At 33.6% G+C, this 19,317-nt stretch overlaps 10 protein-coding genes across 10 annotated transcripts; 3 read left to right on the forward strand and 7 right to left on the reverse strand.

Annotated features, from left to right (window-relative positions):
• Positions 1 to 140: 140 nt before the first annotated feature.
• On the reverse strand, positions 141 to 2,247 carry PPL_02433 (uncharacterized protein; the record flags this gene model as incomplete). The annotated part of the gene is made up of 4 exons (XM_020573420.1): positions 141 to 326; positions 398 to 550; positions 670 to 1,407; positions 1,495 to 2,247. 4 exons carry the CDS (start codon positions 2,245 to 2,247, stop codon positions 141 to 143), a joined length of 1,830 nt encoding a protein of 609 aa, XP_020437537.1.
• Positions 2,248 to 2,509: 262 nt separating this feature from the next.
• PPL_02434 (uncharacterized protein) lies at positions 2,510 to 3,091 on the forward strand (the record flags this gene model as incomplete). The annotated part of the gene is made up of 1 exon (XM_020573421.1): positions 2,510 to 3,091. The coding sequence occupies one exon, from the start codon at positions 2,510 to 2,512 to the stop codon at positions 3,089 to 3,091; it is 582 nt and encodes a 193-aa protein (XP_020437538.1).
• Positions 3,092 to 3,680: 589 nt separating this feature from the next.
• On the reverse strand, positions 3,681 to 4,996 carry nramp1 (solute carrier family 11 member 1; the record flags this gene model as incomplete). The annotated part of the gene is made up of 3 exons (XM_020573422.1): positions 3,681 to 3,982; positions 4,075 to 4,549; positions 4,628 to 4,996. 3 exons carry the CDS (start codon positions 4,994 to 4,996, stop codon positions 3,681 to 3,683), a joined length of 1,146 nt encoding a protein of 381 aa, XP_020437539.1.
• Positions 4,997 to 5,470: 474 nt separating this feature from the next.
• On the reverse strand, positions 5,471 to 5,617 carry PPL_02436 (uncharacterized protein; the record flags this gene model as incomplete). Its single annotated transcript, XM_020573423.1, has 1 exon — positions 5,471 to 5,617. One exon carries the CDS (start codon positions 5,615 to 5,617, stop codon positions 5,471 to 5,473), a length of 147 nt encoding a protein of 48 aa, XP_020437540.1.
• Positions 5,618 to 7,470: 1,853 nt separating this feature from the next.
• Positions 7,471 to 8,229, reverse strand: PPL_02437 (glutathione S-transferase family protein; the record flags this gene model as incomplete). The annotated part of the gene is made up of 1 exon (XM_020573424.1): positions 7,471 to 8,229. One exon carries the CDS (start codon positions 8,227 to 8,229, stop codon positions 7,471 to 7,473), a length of 759 nt encoding a protein of 252 aa, XP_020437541.1.
• A 129-nt stretch (positions 8,230 to 8,358) lies between these two features.
• Positions 8,359 to 9,134, reverse strand: PPL_02438 (uncharacterized protein; the record flags this gene model as incomplete). Its single annotated transcript, XM_020573425.1, has 2 exons — positions 8,359 to 8,596; positions 9,079 to 9,134. 2 exons carry the CDS (start codon positions 9,132 to 9,134, stop codon positions 8,359 to 8,361), a joined length of 294 nt encoding a protein of 97 aa, XP_020437542.1.
• Positions 9,135 to 9,336: 202 nt separating this feature from the next.
• On the forward strand, positions 9,337 to 10,664 carry PPL_02439 (uncharacterized protein; the record flags this gene model as incomplete). The annotated part of the gene is made up of 2 exons (XM_020573426.1): positions 9,337 to 9,351; positions 9,375 to 10,664. 2 exons carry the CDS (start codon positions 9,337 to 9,339, stop codon positions 10,662 to 10,664), a joined length of 1,305 nt encoding a protein of 434 aa, XP_020437543.1.
• Positions 10,665 to 11,396: 732 nt separating this feature from the next.
• PPL_02440 (uncharacterized protein) lies at positions 11,397 to 12,385 on the forward strand (the record flags this gene model as incomplete). Its single annotated transcript, XM_020573427.1, has 4 exons — positions 11,397 to 11,442; positions 11,529 to 11,607; positions 12,042 to 12,091; positions 12,342 to 12,385. 4 exons carry the CDS (start codon positions 11,397 to 11,399, stop codon positions 12,383 to 12,385), a joined length of 219 nt encoding a protein of 72 aa, XP_020437544.1.
• Positions 12,386 to 12,610: 225 nt separating this feature from the next.
• PPL_02441 (uncharacterized protein) lies at positions 12,611 to 14,612 on the reverse strand (the record flags this gene model as incomplete). Its single annotated transcript, XM_020573428.1, has 4 exons — positions 12,611 to 12,688; positions 12,724 to 13,003; positions 13,039 to 13,342; positions 14,585 to 14,612. 4 exons carry the CDS (start codon positions 14,610 to 14,612, stop codon positions 12,611 to 12,613), a joined length of 690 nt encoding a protein of 229 aa, XP_020437545.1.
• A 358-nt stretch (positions 14,613 to 14,970) lies between these two features.
• On the reverse strand, positions 14,971 to 18,665 carry PPL_02442 (uncharacterized protein; the record flags this gene model as incomplete). Its single annotated transcript, XM_020573429.1, has 3 exons — positions 14,971 to 17,003; positions 17,047 to 18,383; positions 18,424 to 18,665. The coding sequence occupies 3 exons, from the start codon at positions 18,663 to 18,665 to the stop codon at positions 14,971 to 14,973; spliced, it is 3,612 nt and encodes a 1,203-aa protein (XP_020437546.1).
• Between the last annotated feature and the right edge of the window lie 652 nt (positions 18,666 to 19,317).

Genomic DNA, 19,317 nt, shown 5'->3' on the forward strand with positions numbered 1-19,317 from the left:
AATAATAATCATTAAAAAAGAAATCAAATTTATTTATTAAACAAATTGTGAATTGTATAATTAAGTTTATATATTTTATATCTATTTATTTTATATTTATATTGTTATTATTATTATATATTGACTATTTCCTTTTACTCCTATTTATTCTTTGTTTGATTGATATACATAATTGAACAAATAGCAACAAAGGATGCTCTGCAATCTGAAATAATTGAAATGGTATTGTTTGTCTCGATGGAAATGGTATTCAAAAACTTTCTGGTCTGTGGATTCTGTTTTGTTTTAATGATCTCTGTTAAAATAGATGATACACTCTTAATATCCTATAAAAATAGAAATTGAAAAAATTAGCATCGATGATATTATTATTATAGAGTAAATGTTAATTACTTACAGAAATAATCTTATTAATTAAATAAGAATAATCTTTTGCTTTTGAGAGTGTCCATTGTTTGATATCTTGATCAGCGTTCTCTGGTTTCTCATCTAGACTGGCTTGACCGATGGCATCGATCAACTCCAAACCAAGTGCAGTCAAATGTACCAACTTTTCTAATCCTCTACACAGAGCGGTCGGTTGTGATTGGCTATTGAGCTTTGGGAAGTACTCTTGAATTGCATCAAAGTATTTATTATATTTCGTTTCCAATTCAAATGATTGATTACTCTAGAAGTAGTGGTAGTAGTAGTATTAGTATAATTATTATTATTATTATTATTATTATTTTGTAATGTAGATAATAATGATAGACAATTTACATTTGTTAAATTCTTTGGTTTCTCAGACATATCGATCTCATCGGATTCCACTAGATCTTTGATTTCAGAGAATATGATTTCAACGGATGGTCTATTCTCTTTGGAGAGCTTTCTATTGAATTGGTGAATCTTCATTGTTGATTCGATGGTGATTCTCTCGATCTCCTGTTGAATTGCATTCACCTTGAAATGTTCAAAGCATTTGGTACTGTCAAACTCGCTATCCTTGAAAACCACTTCGTTCTCAACATCTATTTCACCGCCAGCAGCAGCAACACCACCAGAGTTGCTGAGTTGTTGCGATTGTTGATTTGGTGATTTAGGTGACGATGGTGACAATACATTGGATTGTGAGGTGGTTGGTGAAGTACTACTGCTGCTGGTTGAGGTGGTGGTAGTAGTAGTTGGCTGAGAGGCAGCAATATTCTTTTTGGTCTCTGAAAACATTGTATAAGCACGTTGACCAACCGATTCCAATCTCTCCACCGATGTATCCATCATTTGCGAAGCAATCTTCTGACCCTTCTCATAGATCTCAGAGTTGGCTGCTTTTCTTGTGGTTTCAATCGATAGGTCTGCTACATTCTGTGCCAATCCTTTTACATTCTCCATCTTTGCATTCTCTTGTACTGTTTTTAATCCACTCTATATTTATAGTCAAAGAATATTAGTATTATTTATTCGTTTTCAATTTACCAATAATAATAATAATAATAATAATAATTTACTTACCGAGAATAAATTTCCAGCAAACATAAGTGAATCAGCAATTAGATCAGCTGTTTTAAATACAGATTTATCGATTACACCGAGTAAACCTTCTACTTCATCTTCCTCTTCATCTCCTTCACCTTCACCCTCTTTCTTTTCAGTGGTTTCAGTCTCTGACTCTTGTTTCTCTTCAGTGTTGTTGTCGTCTTTGGAGGTGTTGTTGATTGGTTTCATATTCTCATCGACAATGATTGGTTCTGGATCTGGTTCGACATCTGCCAAAGCATTATTGATAGTTGACGAGACTGCACTAGCAACACTTGAAAACCATCCTCCCCAACCTGATGAAACTGGTGCTGGTGTTGGTGCTGGTGCTGGCTTTGGTTGATGTTGTTGTGGTGGTGAAGATTGTTTTTGTTGTTGTTGTTGTTGTTGTTTAGCTGGTGATTTTTGTTTTGGTTTCTCTTCTACTTTAGCTGTCTCTTTAACTTCTTCTTCTTCTTCTTCAATTTTTGGTTTATCTTCAGATGTCTCTGTTTTATCTTTTGTTTCCTCTGTTGTAGTGGAAGTAGTTGCAGTTGGTATCTCTTCTTCTTTAACTGGTTCTGGCTCTGGCTCTGGCTCTGGCTCTGCAACAACATCTACATTTTCTTTTGTCTCTTCTACATTTGGTTGTTCTGGTTCTGATACTTCTTCATTTTGTTGTTCTTGCTCTTGTGTTTGTTCAACTTCTTGTTCTTGTTTCTTCTTTTGTGATTTCTTTTTTGCTGCCATATTTCAATATCTCTATTAATAATAAATAAATAAATAAATAAATAAAAATATTATATAAATAGGAATGAGAAATGAATCATCAAAATGAATATATTTATTTTACCTACCACGCACACCAAACACACACACTTTAATTTTGTAGTTCATCAATCATGATAAAAAAAAAAATCAAGAATATTTTTGACCAAATTAGTAATGATAATTTTCAAATAAAACAAATTGTTTGTTTAGTTATTATTATAAAGTAAAGAGGAGTACGATCATGTCAAATGTACATACATCACCTTATTTAGGTGGTGCAGGAAACAATGCAAATCTACCGTCAGCACAACCAAATACTCAAATAAATCAACAACAACAACTGCAACATCAGCAACAACAAATGCAACAACAACAACAAGTTGCACAACCACCACAGCTGATTATGACAGCAACACCGTTACAGCTGCAGCAACAGCAGATGATGATGTCACAAAAGACACCGATCGACGATAGAATCGATCGACTGATGTCGTTGAACACAGAGTTGATGTCACTGGTCACTCTCGATGGCGATCAACAAGCACACTATCAGCGTTCCTATCAGATTCGCTCGGACATACAGGTGGCTCTACGCGAACTACAAGCAGAGATCATCGCAGCTAACCTTCAATCGATATCACCGATCTACGAATCACCGGACTACCAACTGGCCACCTCAACACAACCGATAACAATGGATCTCTTTCAAAAACAACTAACCACAGATATCATACAGAAACAAATAACACAATGGGATACTGTTTTCAAAGAAAAAGAGAAACTAACAAAAAATATAGATCGTGTAAAACAATCTTTAAAATAATAATAACAAACAACAAACAACAATAATAATAAATAAAAAAACAACTTTGTACATATTATATTTACTTTATTATTATTATTATTATTATCATTTATTTATAATTTGTTTTTTTTTAGTAAATTTTTAGTGGGAAATGAAATTCAAATTTGTTATTATCATTTCTGTTTGTGATTCTAATATCTATTGGTTTGTTTTGATGATTCTTTAGTTGATTTGCAATATGGTTGGTGATGATCGTACCAGTGGTATCGATGATGATGAACATGATCATGTTCAGCTTGAGCAGCGTATCCAAGTGTTTTCTGTCTGTAAATACTTTCACATATGATACTGAATAGAAAGCTTTTCTCCTTGTACAGCAGATCCAACCTGATAAATTTGGAATTTCTTTTTTTTATTTTATTTAAAAGTACTGTTAAAACAGAATATGTATATTATCATTTTACATATGTATATCTCTATTTTAAAACTAAATTTGGTAAAAGGAGAGATAGAAGAAGAAGATGTTTTTTAATTTTTTTTTTATTTTATATTTTTATAATAATTTTTTTTTTTTTAATAAATAAAGATAATCTGATAAACAAATAAACTATTGAATAACAGTTTCGGAATCAAAAGCTTGATAACCAGCAGTTTCTCTATTGAATATACTTCTGATTTTTGAGGAGACAACTTGTGCTTGTGTCTTTCCAAGTGACAAATAAATAATGAAAGCAAAATAAAAGAAGAATCCAAAGCAAAGAATGAAAATCATCCACCATGCTGTCGAAATCTGTGTTGCAAATGTAATAATCAAATAGATATTGATACCAATGATAACAAGTGACAAGAATCTAACGAATATATTGTTTAACCAATGATTTTTAAATTCTTTTCCCATGACTTCTTCACCTGTAAATATATATATTTATATTTTAATTGTGTGTTAGAAATAAGAAGAAGGTTATAATATAATATAATATCATTATTATTATTATACTTACGAGAAGTGAAATATAATACAGGAAGAATAGCAAAGGGAAGTTGTACAGATTGTAATACGTTGAGCCATTGATCGAGTGCATCGAGATGAGTGTTTGAAAGGATGGCAACAACGATCGCTGGAACGATAGCGGTGAGACGAGTCAGCAATAGACGCTTCCATGGTCTGATTTTGAGTCTGAGGAAACCCTCCATTACAAACTGACCAGAGTAGGTACCGGTCATAGTCGAACATTGACCGGCAGCCAACAAACCTATTGCCCAAACGTACTTGGCGATCTTTCCATACTTTTCTTGGAGATAGGTTGCTGCTGTAGACAATCCGATATCCGCAATACCAATGAATCCAACTGCAAACACTGAAACCACCAACAAATTAATAATGAATGAGATAAACAAAGCGATTCCACTCTCAATTGCAAAGTATTTATTTGCAATTCTAACTTGTCTTTTATCTTTTCTTTGAATATCTCTAGACTTTAATGACAATTAATTAAAGAGATATTAGATATTAGATTATTAGTGATTAATATTGTTTTATAAACTATAACTTACTTGTACCAATGCAGAATGTAAATAGATATTGTGAGGCATGATGACAGCACCTAGAATACCGACTGCTTCCGATACGTTACTTCGCGTGACGTAAGGGATTACACAACCTTTGAATACTTGGAATTGGTCGGGTTTACTGATGATGTATTCCACCAGGAATGTGATAGCCATGATAGATATCAGTGAGCAGAAGAATGCTTCCAGCTTTCTGATACCGTAGTTCTCGAGGAACAAGAATGTGAATGTGTCGACCGCTGTAATGAGAACACCTGCCCACAGTGGAATCACGCCATTCGAGAGGATATTGATGGCAATAGCAGTACCTATGACCTCCTGGATATCGGAACCGATGATAGCAAGCTCCGTCATGATCCACAGACCGATACGCGCCGCTCTCGGATAGTACAGACGACAGTGTTCCGCCAGATGCATTCCCGTCACAGTACCCAAACGCGACGCCAGCATCTGCAACCAGAATCCAATGACAGTGGACCACAGCAACACCCAGAGCAGAGTGTATCCACCGGAAGCACCCGCTTGAATATCCGACTCCAGATTTCCAGGATCCAGATAGGCTATACTCATCAGAAATCCTGGTCCTGTGAATGACCACAACGTTCTAAAGTGTATGAATTTCTAGATAATATGGAAAGAAATAGTAATCACAAATCCATATTAAATTAATTCAATACACGTAATTAGGAATCACGACGAATAAGTTTGGCAATGAATAAAAATGATTATTTTTTAGGCAATTAAAAAAATTAATAAACAAAAAAAAAGAAAAGAAATAATATTGGTAAATGAAAAAAAGATAATATTAGAATATTTTAATTTAATTTTTTAGGAATATTTAAAATTACTTACACCTTCGGCTTCCAATATAGATGAATCTACAGTAACTTTTCCATGATTTGTCTTTTCATATCCATCGTCAGTCTCTTCTATAACAAGTGGTTCATCACATTCATCAATTGTATTTGGCACCATTTTGGCAAAATAATTTATGTGTATATTTAAATATAATTATATAGTAATAATAATTGATAAAGATATGTTTAAATAAATCAAAATAAAACAGTCTTATATATATTTATTTTTTGTAAAAATATACAAATTTTTTTTTTTATAAGTTGAACTGTTTTTGAACGAAATGTGTTTGTTGTCTCTTATTTGGTTTGTCTATTAAATAAATAATTTTTTTTTTTTAAACACAACCAGTTATTTTATTTGTTATTATTATTTTTGTTGAAGTAATTATTAGTTTGCAACAAGTAATACTTTAGTGTTACTTTTACTTTTACTTTTACTTGTTTTGTTCACTTCACTTTAGATATTTATAGATGATTTGATCGTTAACGATAATGATAATGATAATGATTTAGTGTAGAATTGAGAATGAATGAAAGATGCTTATTCTGCAAAGGGTATAGATATGTGTGTTAAATAAATAAAGGTTTGTATGTTAGAGAGAGAAAGAGAGAAAGACCAGTCAAGCGAAAAATGAAAAAATGACGATGTTTATTCTTTCGTGTTCTTCTTAGTGATAAATGATGATGTTGAACTATGATGTTATGTTGATAGAATGTTGCGTTAATGTAAAAAACCAACAAACTTTTTTATTTTTAATTTAAAAATAATTATTATTGTTTTTTTAATAAATAAATAAATATAAATTTAGGGGGAGCAAGGTAATTACCTTACACAACAAACAAACAGGCTATTGCTAAAATAAAAATGTTTGTTTGAGCAAAAGCGAAAATGAGAAATTCAGGAGTGGAATAATAATCTATCTAAATTGGCAAAGTTATTATATTATTATAGCGCCAGTTAATTCTTCTCTATTCTTTTTTGTTTTTGATTCCTGTTGATAAGTTGTAGTTACACACACTCACTAATTAATAATATGCTATGCTGGGATAAAAACACCAATCAACCACTCGCGCAATTGCAATAAACCTGCTAGTCAATTTATAAATAACACAAACAGCCGCTGTGGTTTTCAAAAACTAATACATATGTCAACAACAAAATTTGACCAAATTTTTTTCACGCAATTTGCAGATCTAATCTTCTTGATTCACACAAAGCAAAAAAAAAAAAAAAATTTCTATTGGAATTTTTCAAAATCCTTTTTTTTTTTTTTTTTTTTTTGTTACCGCTGCCCAATGACCAGTTCAAAGTTTGTTTCATTAGTTCTGAAAGTCTCTAAAATCTTGATCAATATTAATTAGGTTGATGAAAAACCCTTTCACCAAAAAAGTAGTGGTATCTTATGTTGTTTTAAAAATAAAAAAATCTAAAGCTCCGATTTATTTTTAAATTCACACAAATCATGATGTCCTCATTAAAACTTTTAGATATTTATGAAAAGGTACAGTATATCATGTCCTATGAATTGAACAAAAATAGAACTTGAAGAATAAAAAGAAGAAAAGAATAAAAAGAAGGTTTGTTTGTACGACTCTTGGTGGGAATTACTCCCATTACCTTTGAATTTCAACGAAGATCAAGTAATTGGAGGTTTTTAGATATTCTCTTTTAATATTTATTTTAAAAAAATAAAGAATTATTGTAAGAGTTTTATTATGAATTAGAAATTTCATTTTAACTTTTACTAAAATAATTTATTTTTAAAAGGAATCTATAAAATTATAATATAAAAGGAGATATCTACCATTTTTTAATAATAAAACATAAAAGTCAGAAAATTTGGTTTAATTTTGATGCAACTTTGGTGTTGAGTGGTGATTTGATTTATTTTGTTCTCTTGAAAACATATTACAATTATTTTATTTTATTAATTAATATTAATAAATATATATACATTGTTTATTTATATTTTAATCGAATTTAATTCTATAGGTTCCAGCATGAGTGAGATGCTCGATTTCCTCTTTCAGTGGTGCAAGAATAGTTGGAAGATGTTTGGCAACAGCAGGTCTTTGATTCATTCTGTCCAACCAAGCCATAACATTCTTGTATTTCTGATAATTTGGAAGAAATCCTTCACGAATATAGACTGCCCATGAATAGACTGCCATGTCGACAATCGAATATTGATTGGCTGCAATCCATTCTTTACCTTCCAATTGTTTATCGAGAACTGTGTAAAGACGATCGGTTTCCTTGAGGTATCTCTCTTCAGCAATTGGAACGGCTTCTGGTGCAAAACAAGAGAAATATGTATATTGACCATTCATTGGTCCCAATCCAGAGATTTGCCAAGCCAACCACTGGAGTACATCGGCATATGAGTGTGGATCTGTGTTGAGATCTGGAATGAACTTTCCTTTTCCATGTTTCTGTGCCAAATAGATGAGAATTGCACCGGATTCAAAGATCTTCAATGGTGGATTGACAGTGTAATCAATTATTGCTGGTACTTTTCCATTTGGGAACAGCTTGATAAATTCTTTTCTCTTTTCACTGTGCTCATTGAAGATATCGATATCTTCATAGACATAATCGATTCCCAATTCATCGAACAGGAATTTGATCTTCCATGGATTGGTTGTTCCTGTACCATAGAATTTATATGGTTTTCCTTGATTGAGATGAGTGTTATCGGTTGAATTTGATTGTTGTAGTTGTTGACTCATTTTTAATATTGTATTATTGTTTATTTGATTATATACTAATGTTTTGATAGTTTTATTTATTATTTGAGTTTATTATATGATTGATGATTAACTTGGTTTGATGATATTAAAATGAAAAATAAGTTGTATTTATAGTGTGTCATTTCTAAATTTAATTGTAATAACTGAACTAAAATAGATAATAATTTGATTGTAAATGAGAGAATGTAAGAGAATCATTAATTGATAGAGAACATGCTTCACTGAAGCTACACAACGAACATATAACCCCATTAATTTGTCGTTTTTTAATAAAAATTGTTTTGGTAAAAATTTTGAACGAATAAAAGAAGACCAAATTTTCACAGCGATTTGGACAGACAACGACCTATTTAATTTATCATAGAATTCGTATAGTTTTCCTTGATGTCTCTCAACTAATCAATATACCAAAAGACCAAATATGAAAAGATAATAATAAAAAAATAAATCTAATTAATCTTTAACATTACTTTTGATTTCATGATGCTACAGAGCGATTCGTCAAGGTTTATGTATCACTTTTCTCTTTTTTTGATTTCTGAAATGATACATTAGATTTGTATTTCACCAAAAATTTTTGTTTTAGCAGAAAAAACTTTGAACTTTTTTTGAACAACACTATCATTCGTCTCGTTATTTTTTTTTAAGTTGTTTTGATTAATAGATGAATAAAAATAATAATATTCAGGATTTACCATATTTATTGTTATCTAAAATATTGAGTTTCAAAGATCTTTCAGTTTTAGATTCAATATGTTTTAGTTTAATAAGTAAAAAGTTATACAGCAACAGAGATAGGTACTTGAGTTTCAACGATCAGTATCTTACACATGCTCAAGCTCAATTGATCCACCATCGGAGTTACCATGCAACACTTCGATCATATCATAAACAATTTCAGCGTATATCCGATATTAAATCTTGTAGTCTATTGATATATGGTCATACAACCACTTTAATAAGGAGACAGATAAGATTCTATGATTATTTAATAGAGAGTATGTTATTATTCTCAAATATAACTTTAGATAACCTAAGAATCTTAATATCAATAAAATATAAATATAGTTTCCAAAGTGATAGAAAATGATTTTCTTCTTGGTAAAATACCTTTGAATGTAAAGAGTGTTTGTGTAAGAGAATGGCAAGACGATGTTGTATTTGATATTTCGGATAGTAGTGTTAGTGTCCTCGATGTCCTATCTAAAAATGTAAAGTTATCGCCAGGTAGTCTTCCAAATAGTATTGAAAATATATCTATATGTAGCTCTTTCAATGCGCATGTACTGCCAAATAGTGTTAAAACAATGACTGTCGATTGTCACAATCAAGAGTTTCTACCTGGATTGTTCCCTCATTCTTTGGAGTCACTGACACTCTATATGTATGATAATCCACTCATGGAACACTCACTACCACACAATTTGAAATCACTGCATTTAGGAACTTACCATGCTGAACCTCACAGGGTTGATATTGGAAACCTACCTCGATCACTTGAAACCATTCAATTCCATTATAGTTTTGCTGAACAAATCGAGAACATACCGATTCTCTCTCAATTTCAAAGACTGACAACACTTATTGGATGTCATTTCGAGTGGATCGGTTCACTGCCACCCTCGGTCACCACCCTTAGATTTACTACTTGCTATCTCAATTCCGAGTATATTAAGCCAGGTGCTATTCCATCGACCATCACCGATCTCGACTTTGGTGGCATGAGATATTTCAATTTACAACCTGGAAGCATACCATCTAGTGTCTCAAAGTTATCACTTGGTTACTTTGAACATAGTCTCGAGCCTGGTGTCATTCCAATTGGTGTCATCTATTTGGATCTCTCCCATGCAGCCCGTGATTTTTCAGCTGAATCGATACCAAACACCGTAGAATCTTTGAAATACTTGAATTATTCATATTCTGAAGAGTCGAAATTTTTAGGTATTCTTTCACTGCCATCGATAAAGAAGCTTTTCTTCTATGCAGACATAAAGATAAGCATATTCCCACCGTATTTGGAATCACTTAAACTCTCTGGAAATGGTGTTCCTTTGTTGTACTCATCATTACCACCGACATTAAAGAAACTCTCACTAAATAAGATTTTGTTTGTCAAAGATACTTTGAATGAAACTCCTAATCAACCGAAAAGATTGCTTATGAAAGTGGGTCAATCATATTTTAACAATTCCACACTGGAAGATCTACCACTATCAGTAGAAATCATCAAAATTCATTTGAATATAGAACTTCGAAGATTTAACAAATCGACTACTTTCATTGGCTACAATCGAGAGTATCCTATAAGTGGTGGATTTATAAAGTCAACTTATAACTTAAGAGATTTAATTTACGACAAGGAATTTGATAAATGCGTTAATAATGATAAAATATCCACTATCATTAAATAAATTGTATTTAATTAATTATATTTTTATTTGTTTTTTAAAAATGAAATTTATATTGATTATTTTTATTTATATTTTAATCGAATTTAATTCTATAGGTTCCAGCATGAGTGAGATGTTCGATTTCCTCTTTCAGTCGTGCAAGAATAGTTGGAAGATGTCTTAGATTCATTCTGGTATTTCTGATGGGTTGGAAGAAGTCCTTCACGAATAGACTGCCCATGAATAGACTGCCATATCAACAATCGAATATTGGTTTTTTTAATCGAACAACCCATATAGAATACAAGTAGAATTATTTGACCTGTTTTCACCCATGAAATATTGAAACGTTAATTTTTCTTTTTCCTTTGCTATTTTTTTAATAACTATATCTTTTTAGGTTCACCAGGATATTTTTGATTCTTACCACCACTCTCAACAATATAGTTAATAGATGTCGTAATACAAAGAATAAAGAAGAAATTAGAATCACCTAATAAGAGATTGATTTAGCTAATTCAATCAACTATCATTAACAATTCAGAGAATAAACAAAGCATGCTTATGATAAGGAACCATATTAAATATAGAACTTCAAGTAATAACTTAATGTTACCTCTTCCAATTTGAAACACCTGCTGTTTATTACTAGTGTGCATTTTGATATATGTATATAATTGTCTTTTTGTCTTTTTTTATTCTTCATTTGTGAAAGCAAGCTGCTTTTTACACATACAAAATGTTGCAAAAAGAATGTTTGAGGGTGCTCGTTTAAAATTGAAAAATGATGGATGTTGCAGTAAAAAAAAAGTGCTTATCAATTAGATTATAATTATTATTAAATTTTATTGTCATTTTACTATGTTTGTTTTTTTGTTTTTTTAGACAATAGAGCTGAAGTCATTTCAAAAAAAAAACATTTTTTAAAATATATCAATCAACTATCTAAAGAAAGTTTAGAGATGTGACATTGGAAATGGAATACTATTTAAAGACAATAGATTAAATTATTTTTTATTCAATATTAATTTTAATTATGTTATTTAAAGATTTTATTCTTTTTATTGCAAGAGTTATAACCAGTTTTTTGGAATATTTATTTAACTTTGTAATTTGTGAAGACAATCGTAAGTTAATTTTTTTTTTTTTTGTAAAAATGAATGATATTGACGAAGAAACAGACAGTATACAGCTTCTGGTACGTTTTAATAATGGTATCTTAACCATTGACCAGAGAAGAGATATTTTGAACATATTTGCGAGATATAGTAATTCAGTTGTTCTTAATATCACATCAATAACCAACAGGAATCAGCCTTTGGTTCCAATGAATCCTCCTATGTACACAGCCGGGAACGCACCTTGTGGAATTGGCGATCAATACCCTTTTTTCTATAGATCTGCTCATGCTTTGTTTTTGGTTTTCGAATATATAGGGAATAGACTTGGTATGTGAAAATTAAAATAAATTTTTAACATTTTTTTATTATTCTAATACTCTACTTTATAGGACCCCAATTCAACTTAGAACAAAATGCTATAATTTTAGAATACCGTTTGTCAGAGTATCACTCTTGGCAATCTCTAGTTCATAATTCAGTCCCCATAAATCCTATACAATAAATAATATAATTTTACACAATTCAATTTAAATTTAAAATTAGAATTCTTTTTCCTTTTTATTTAATTTAATATAAGTGATCGAATGTTCTGACAATAGAAGAAATAATACAATTTTATAAATTTAATAATATTTTTTTATTTTTTTTACTAATTTATAACCTTTTTAGTCAAAAAAAAGCTATAAATGTTTTTTGATCGCTGTCACAAAGTTTTGAAATTTTTATATGAGTGGAAGCAACTTTGAAAAATTTTTGAAACTTGCAAAACGAAACTGGCTCCCAACCACTTTCGCCTGCTCATTAATTTTAAAAAAAAATGTAAAAATTAAAAATAGAGTGGTTTTCTTAAAGTATTTTTAATAGCTCTATAACAATCTCAGCTTGACCGTTTGCTTGTTGATGGTCAGCAGTAGTGAAATTTAACTTCACCTTATCTTATCGGCGAAAGTACGCCAAACCTTTGATGTAAGTTTACTATCTCTATCACTAGTAATTTCACGCGGTACATCAAAGTATTTAACATAATTTGACATAAATAGATTATACAAATCTTCGGATTTATAGGTATTATGAGTCAGAATCAATGTGACATATTTAGAGAAACGATCGACAATTACCCAAATTTGATTAAATACATTTCCATTGTCATCTTCAACTTCTTTTAAACTGGGTATGAAATCACATGATATAGCAACAAACTTGTGGCTCATTACAGGTAAAGGCTTTAGCAAACCTCTTCTCTTGTGGTAATAATCGTTACATCTACAACACACAATACATCTATTGCAATACTATTATATAACTTTTGTAATTTAATTTCGTTATTCTCTATCATTTTAGATTCTAAATCATAACCGTATCGGATATCATCTAACAAGTCGTTGTCATACGAAACTTTAAGAGTGTTAACACTAACACCAACAGTATATCGAGATAATCCGTTTGGTACAACGTTAGTTTCTCCTTTAATGTAATGTAACGTAGGATCGAACAACTCGATAAACTGCAACCAACGGTTGATTCTTGAATTGATACCGATAGCATACTGTTCGCGAAGGAATTTAATATTTTTATAGTCTGTATTAATTACAACATTATGACTAATAATTAACCTTTAATGCATGTACAATAGCTAACAATTCCTTTTCTAATACTGTATAATTAATTCACTAGGAATAAAGTGAAAGATTATGTCGGGATGATAAAGATTAAGTCTGAGAATTGCAGTGAATTAAAGAATCAGGATTATCAGAAGTACTCTATCAGTAGGAATGACAGTTCTTAGATTCCTATTATTAAAAGATATAGCCAGTACATTTGAGAAATTAATAATGGGAGAAGTGCAATAACATTGAGTTGGAATATTCAAAAGATCTGGAATCAATAACAACTCTTCAACAATACCAATGAATATTATCAATTAGTATTAAGTTACAATCAACAATTAAATAGTAAGAAGGGTAATTAAATATTAATAATGTATAGTATATAAACTCTTTTGAAATTAAAAAGAATTAACATTACTCATTCATCAGACAAAATATTTGACATCAAATAGTTTGTTGAGAGGTGTTAGTTTAGGATTGATATAACTGAATGGATTACAAACTTCTGATACAGTAATAAACAATCAAATTTAAACAATTTATTTAGTGTCAGACTTTTTATAGACACGATCCTCACGCCAAACATTCTCAAATCGAGACTCTGGATAGTCTGGTTCAAAGATGATGGTGAGTCTAAGTCTTTATTAGATTCAATGGATTTCTACTCATCTTAAATTCAAAGTTTCTGTGCGTGGGATTGTACAATGCTTGGTGGAAATTTGATTGTCAGTCTTGGATGCCAAGATAGTCTCATATATTGGCTGTAACTGGTTCACGTATTTGGCAATATCTACATCATACCAATCACCATTAGTTCCTTTTCTCACGGTTGGGTATTGATTAAAGAGTTGGATTTCTGATTTGGGCAAGAATAGGAATCGATCATTTGACAGTTTATTGTTGAGATATTCAAACTCGATTACCTTGCTTGCTACGTATGTGTTGATGAAAACAGTCGATCTGTACTAGATATTGTCGATTGAATAAATGTAAATCTTCTCCCTGCCAATGATATCGTCGACTTTAAGATTGCTCTGTTTTTGTACTAATACTTACTACTTATTTTCAAATAAAAAAGATAATAACAAAAATGAAGAAGTTTAAAAGTTTGTTTTTTTAATATTAAATTAAATTATTTTTAATTTCTCTGACTAGAACAAATGTGTAGTTTAATAATTGATGATTGGGGTTGTGGTTCATGATGTTGAGTTACCAGTGCTTCTATAGTTAATTGAATCCATTTGGTCTAATATATCGAATGATTTAAGGATGCTTTCGGTAATCATCAAGTTAAATTTAGATTGAATTTTGTATTTTCACAAATGAAGAATAAAAAAAAGACAAAAAGACAATTATATCAAAATGCAGACATATTTGATGTCAAATAGTATGTTTGAGGCTCGTTTAAAATTGAAAAATGATGGATGTTGGAGTAAAAAATAGTGCTTATTTGATTGCCATCAATCTGATCAATCAAATATTCAGCAGGTGGGAATAGACCAACGATTTTATATTATTTCGAGTAAATTCAGTGAATGAAATCGATAATAAATCAATTGATTGCATTTACTTTACTTATTAATTAATTTTCTTTATTGATTATTTGACTGGACCACTACATCTAACTTTAATGTTATCGATATTTGCAACGGTTTGACCGTTGGTAATGTACCCAAGAGTACGACATTCACCAGGCTTAATAGGTAGTAGATAGCTTTGAATGGTGTAAGTATTACCACTGACCAGTACAAAGTCGTAGTAATTCTTCAATGGCTCACCAATAACATCGAATTGGAATGAAGTAATGGGGAGTTGACCTGTATTACATAGAAGGAATGTGACTTGAGTACTGTATGTTCCATCAGCGTTCTGCCATGTATCTTCTTTCGTCTGTGAAACTCCTCCTTGACACAAACCATCGGTTGTGATTGAAGATGCAGAAGTGGGAACCGATGTTGTGGTGGCTGTTGTTGTTGGAACACCCGATGCTGTTGTACTTGCTGTAGTACTTGCTGTTGTTGTCTGAGTGGTAAACATGGTTGAAGCAGTTGTTGACGCTGTGGTTGTTGGAACACCCGATGCAGTTGTAGCTGCTAATGTTGTACTTGGTGATGTTGTAGCTGGCGATGTTGTTGTGGTTATTGTAGTATCGGGAAGTGTTGTTGCTGGCATAGTTGTTGTTGTAGTAGCGGGATTTGTTGCGGTTGTTGATGCTGTTGTAGTTTGAGTGATAGTTGATAATGCTCCCATTGTTGTTGCTGTGGTGGAGGCAGTAGTGCTAGTTACTGCTGTAGTTTTACCTGTAGCTGGTCTTGTGGATGATGCTATGGTTGTCGCAGTGGTACTAGCAGTGATAGTTGAAGCAGAGTCTGTTGTTGATGCTGTGGTAGTAGCTATGGTGGTGGCAGTTGTAGAGGCAGTCACAGGTGTTGTTATGGTCGATGCTGTGGTTGTATGTGTGATAGTTGAGCCTTCTCCAATGGTTGTTGCTGTTGTAGATGCTATTGTAGTGATTGGACGTGTAGTAACTGGTCTTGTGGTTGATGCAATAGTTGAGGCAGTTGTTGTTTGAGTGATGGTAGATAGTGGACCTGTTAAGGTTGCTGTTGTAGATTGTGTAGTGGATGCAGTTGTAGATGCTGTTACAGGTGCTGTTATGGTTGATGCCGTAGTAGTTTGTGTTATTGTTGAGTGTATACCAGATGTTGATGCTGTGGTCGAGGCTGTTGTGGTTATTGGACCTGTATTAACTCCTGTTGTAGATGGTCTTGTTGTCGAAGCAGTAGTTGTTGCAGTAGTTGTTTGAGTGATTGTAGAAATAGGACCTAGTGTTGAGGCAGTAGTAGATTGTGTTGTTGTTGCGGTTGTTGAAGCAGTCACAGGTGTTGTTATGGTTGATGCCATTGTTGTTTGTGTAAGTGTTGAAGCAGAGTCTGTTGTTGTTGCTGTTGTTGATGCGGTGGTAGTTATAGGACCAGTTGTAGTGATAGGACGTGTTGTGGGAGTAGTTGTTGATGCAATGGTTGTAGCTGTAGTTGTTTGAGTGATAGTTGAAGCTGAATCTGTTGTAGAGGCTGTGGTGGATGCTATGGTGGATGCAGTTGTTGAAGCAGTAATAGGTGAGGTAATGGTTGATGCTGTTGTCGTTTGTGTTATTGTTGAAGCAGAGTCTGTTGTTGTTGCTATTGTAGAGGCTGTAGTAGAAACGGGACCTGTAGTAGTTGTGGGTGGTCGTGTCGTAGCAATAGATGTTGTTGCTGTGGTAGTTTGAGTGATTGTTGACAATGGACCTGTGGTGGTTGCTGTTGTTGATTGTGTTGTTGATATACCGGTTGTTGCTGGTAATGTTGTTGTTGTTTGTATGGCGGATATTGGTAAAGAAGTAAACAGAGTTGATGCAGTGGTCGTGGCAATTGTTGAGGCTGTTGTTGAAGCGGTTGTAGCGGTTGTGGATGCTATTGTACTAGCAGTTGTAGAGTAGGTAGTTGTGGCAGTAGTGGCCAATGATGAAGCCAATGTAGATGCCAATGTTGATGCCAATGTAGTAAAGTTGGTTGTGGTAGTGAATAGGGTTGATGCTATGGTAGAGGCTGTTGTAGACACAGGTAATGTAGTTGATGCCGTGGTAGTTGCTGTTGTTGTTAAGGTGTTTGTTGTAGAGGCTGTTGTACTTGCAGTTGTAGTCTGTGTTGTGGAGATTGATGTTGTTGCAGTTGTGGATGCTGTAGTGGTTAATGTTTGTGTTGTAGAGGCCAATGTTGTAAAGGTTGTAGATGGTCTTGTTGTTGCTGGAGTGGTTGTAGACGGTCTTGTTGTAGCAGGGGCAGTAGTAGGCGGGAGCAGTTGTTGCTGGAGTGGTTGTAGATGGTCTTGTTGTAGCGGGAGCGGTTGTGGCAGGAGAAGTTGTTGCAGGAGCGGTTGTTGCAGGAGCGGTTGTTGCAGGAGCGGTTGTTGCAGGAGCGGTTGTTGCAGGAGCGGTTGTTGCAGGAGCGGTTGTTGCAGGAGCGGTTGTGGCAGGAGAAGTTGTTGCAGCAGTGGTAGCAGGGGCGGTTGTGGCAGGAGAAGTTGTTGCAGGAGCGGTTGTTGCTGGGGATGTTGTTGCAGCAGTGGTAGCAGGAGCAGTTGTTGCCGGAGCAGTTGTGGCAGGAGCAGTTGTTGCTGGAGAAGTTGTAGCTGGAGAAGTTGTTGCAGGAGAAGTTGTTGCGGGAGCGGTTGTTGCTGGAGCGGTTGTTGCAGGAGCGGTTGTTGCTGGAGCAGTTGTTGCTGGAGCAGTTGTTGCTGGAGCAGTTGTTGCTGGAGCAGTTGTTGCTGGAGCGGTTGTTGCAGGGCCAGTAGTAGCAGGAGCAGTTGTTGCAGGGCCAGTATTTGTATTGGTCATTGAAGTTGTGTCAGGACCAGTGGTAGATGCAGTGGTAGAAGCTAGTGTTGTTGCAGTAGTAGTCATGGTTTGAGTGGTTGTTGCAGTAGTGGAAGGTATGGCTGTGGTTGTTGCAGTTGTAGATGCGGTGGTGGTTGCTGTAGTACTTGCGGTGGTAGTCATTGTTTGTGTAGTAGAGGCAATGGTTGTTATATGTGAAATTGTGGAAGCAATGGTAGATGCAAGTGTAGTAGCTGTTGTAGAAACATGTGAAGTTGTGCTGGCTGTAGTTGTTGATACAATATCAGTTGTAGATGCTGTGATTGTTGCAATTGTAGAAGCAGTGGTTGCAATTGTTGAGGCAGTGGTTGATGCTGTTGTAGAGACACCTATGGTCGTTGCTGTTGTACTTGCAATTGTAGACGCAGTAGTTGTTGCAGTCATCAATCCTGAGGTTGCAATGGTTGATGCTGTTGTGGAAGCAATTGTAGTGGCTGTGGTTGTTGGTTTACCTGTAGTTGTTGCGATTGTAGAGGCTGTTGTGCTTGCAGTTGTGGAGGCAACAGTAGAGGCAGCAGTACTCGCTAATGTTGTTGCTGTTGTACTTGCAAGCGTTGTGGCTGTTGTTGTTTGACCAATTGTTGATGCAGTTGTACTTGCAATTGTTGTAGCTGTTGTTGTTGCAGTCATCAAACCTGAAGTTGCAATGGTTGATGCTGTAGTGGAAGCAACTGTAGAGGCTGTTGTAGGTTGGTTTTCCAGTTGTAGTTGCAATAGTAGAAGCTGTTGTGCTTGCAGTTGTGGAGGCAACAGTAGAGGCAGCAGTACTCGCTAATGTTGTTGCTGTTGTACTTGCAATGGTCGAAGCAGTAGTTGTTTGACCAATTGTTGATGCAGTTGTACTTGCAAGTGTTGTAGCTGTTGTTGTTGCAGTCATCAATCCTGATGTTGCAATGGTTGATGCAGTAGTGGAAGCAACTGTAGAAGCTATGGTGGATATTGGTGTTGTGGTTGTTGCTGTTGCTGTTGCTGCTGTTGTATATGTAGTGGAAGCAATAGTGCTGGCAACAGTAGATGCAGTAGTGGCAATAGTACTAGCAACGGTACTAGCAGTAGTAGTCTGAGCAATAGATGAAGGAGAGTAAGTTGTAGAGGCAATAGTAGAGGCAACAGTGGAAGCAGTAGATGCAGTAGTTGTTGCAATGGTTGAAGCAGAAGTGGATGAGATATCACCACTACCACTACCACTACTACAGGAAGAAGTATTCTCGCAATTCAGATTGTTACAATTTGTACTTAGACATCTTGTCTGACCTCTGACGACAGCACACACTGATGAAGGTGGACACGCCACATTTCCACATATTTGGTCGTAGTAGGAAGAGGAAGTGGTACGTCCAATATTGATTGGTGGTACACAAGTAGCAATACCAGAGTTATCAACACAAACCAAACCATCTAAACATACTTTTTGGCTACAAGGTGAATTATTATTATTATTATAATATTGCTCATTTTTGTAAAATGTTGCACTGATTAAATTAAAATCTAAAAATAAATTTTTTTTATTTATTTTTTTATTTTATTTA

The sequence above is a fragment of the Heterostelium album genome (genome assembly GCF_000004825.1).
Source record: "Heterostelium album PN500 unplaced genomic scaffold PPL_scaffold2, whole genome shotgun sequence".
NCBI lineage: Eukaryota > Evosea > Eumycetozoa > Acytosteliales > Acytosteliaceae > Heterostelium > Heterostelium album.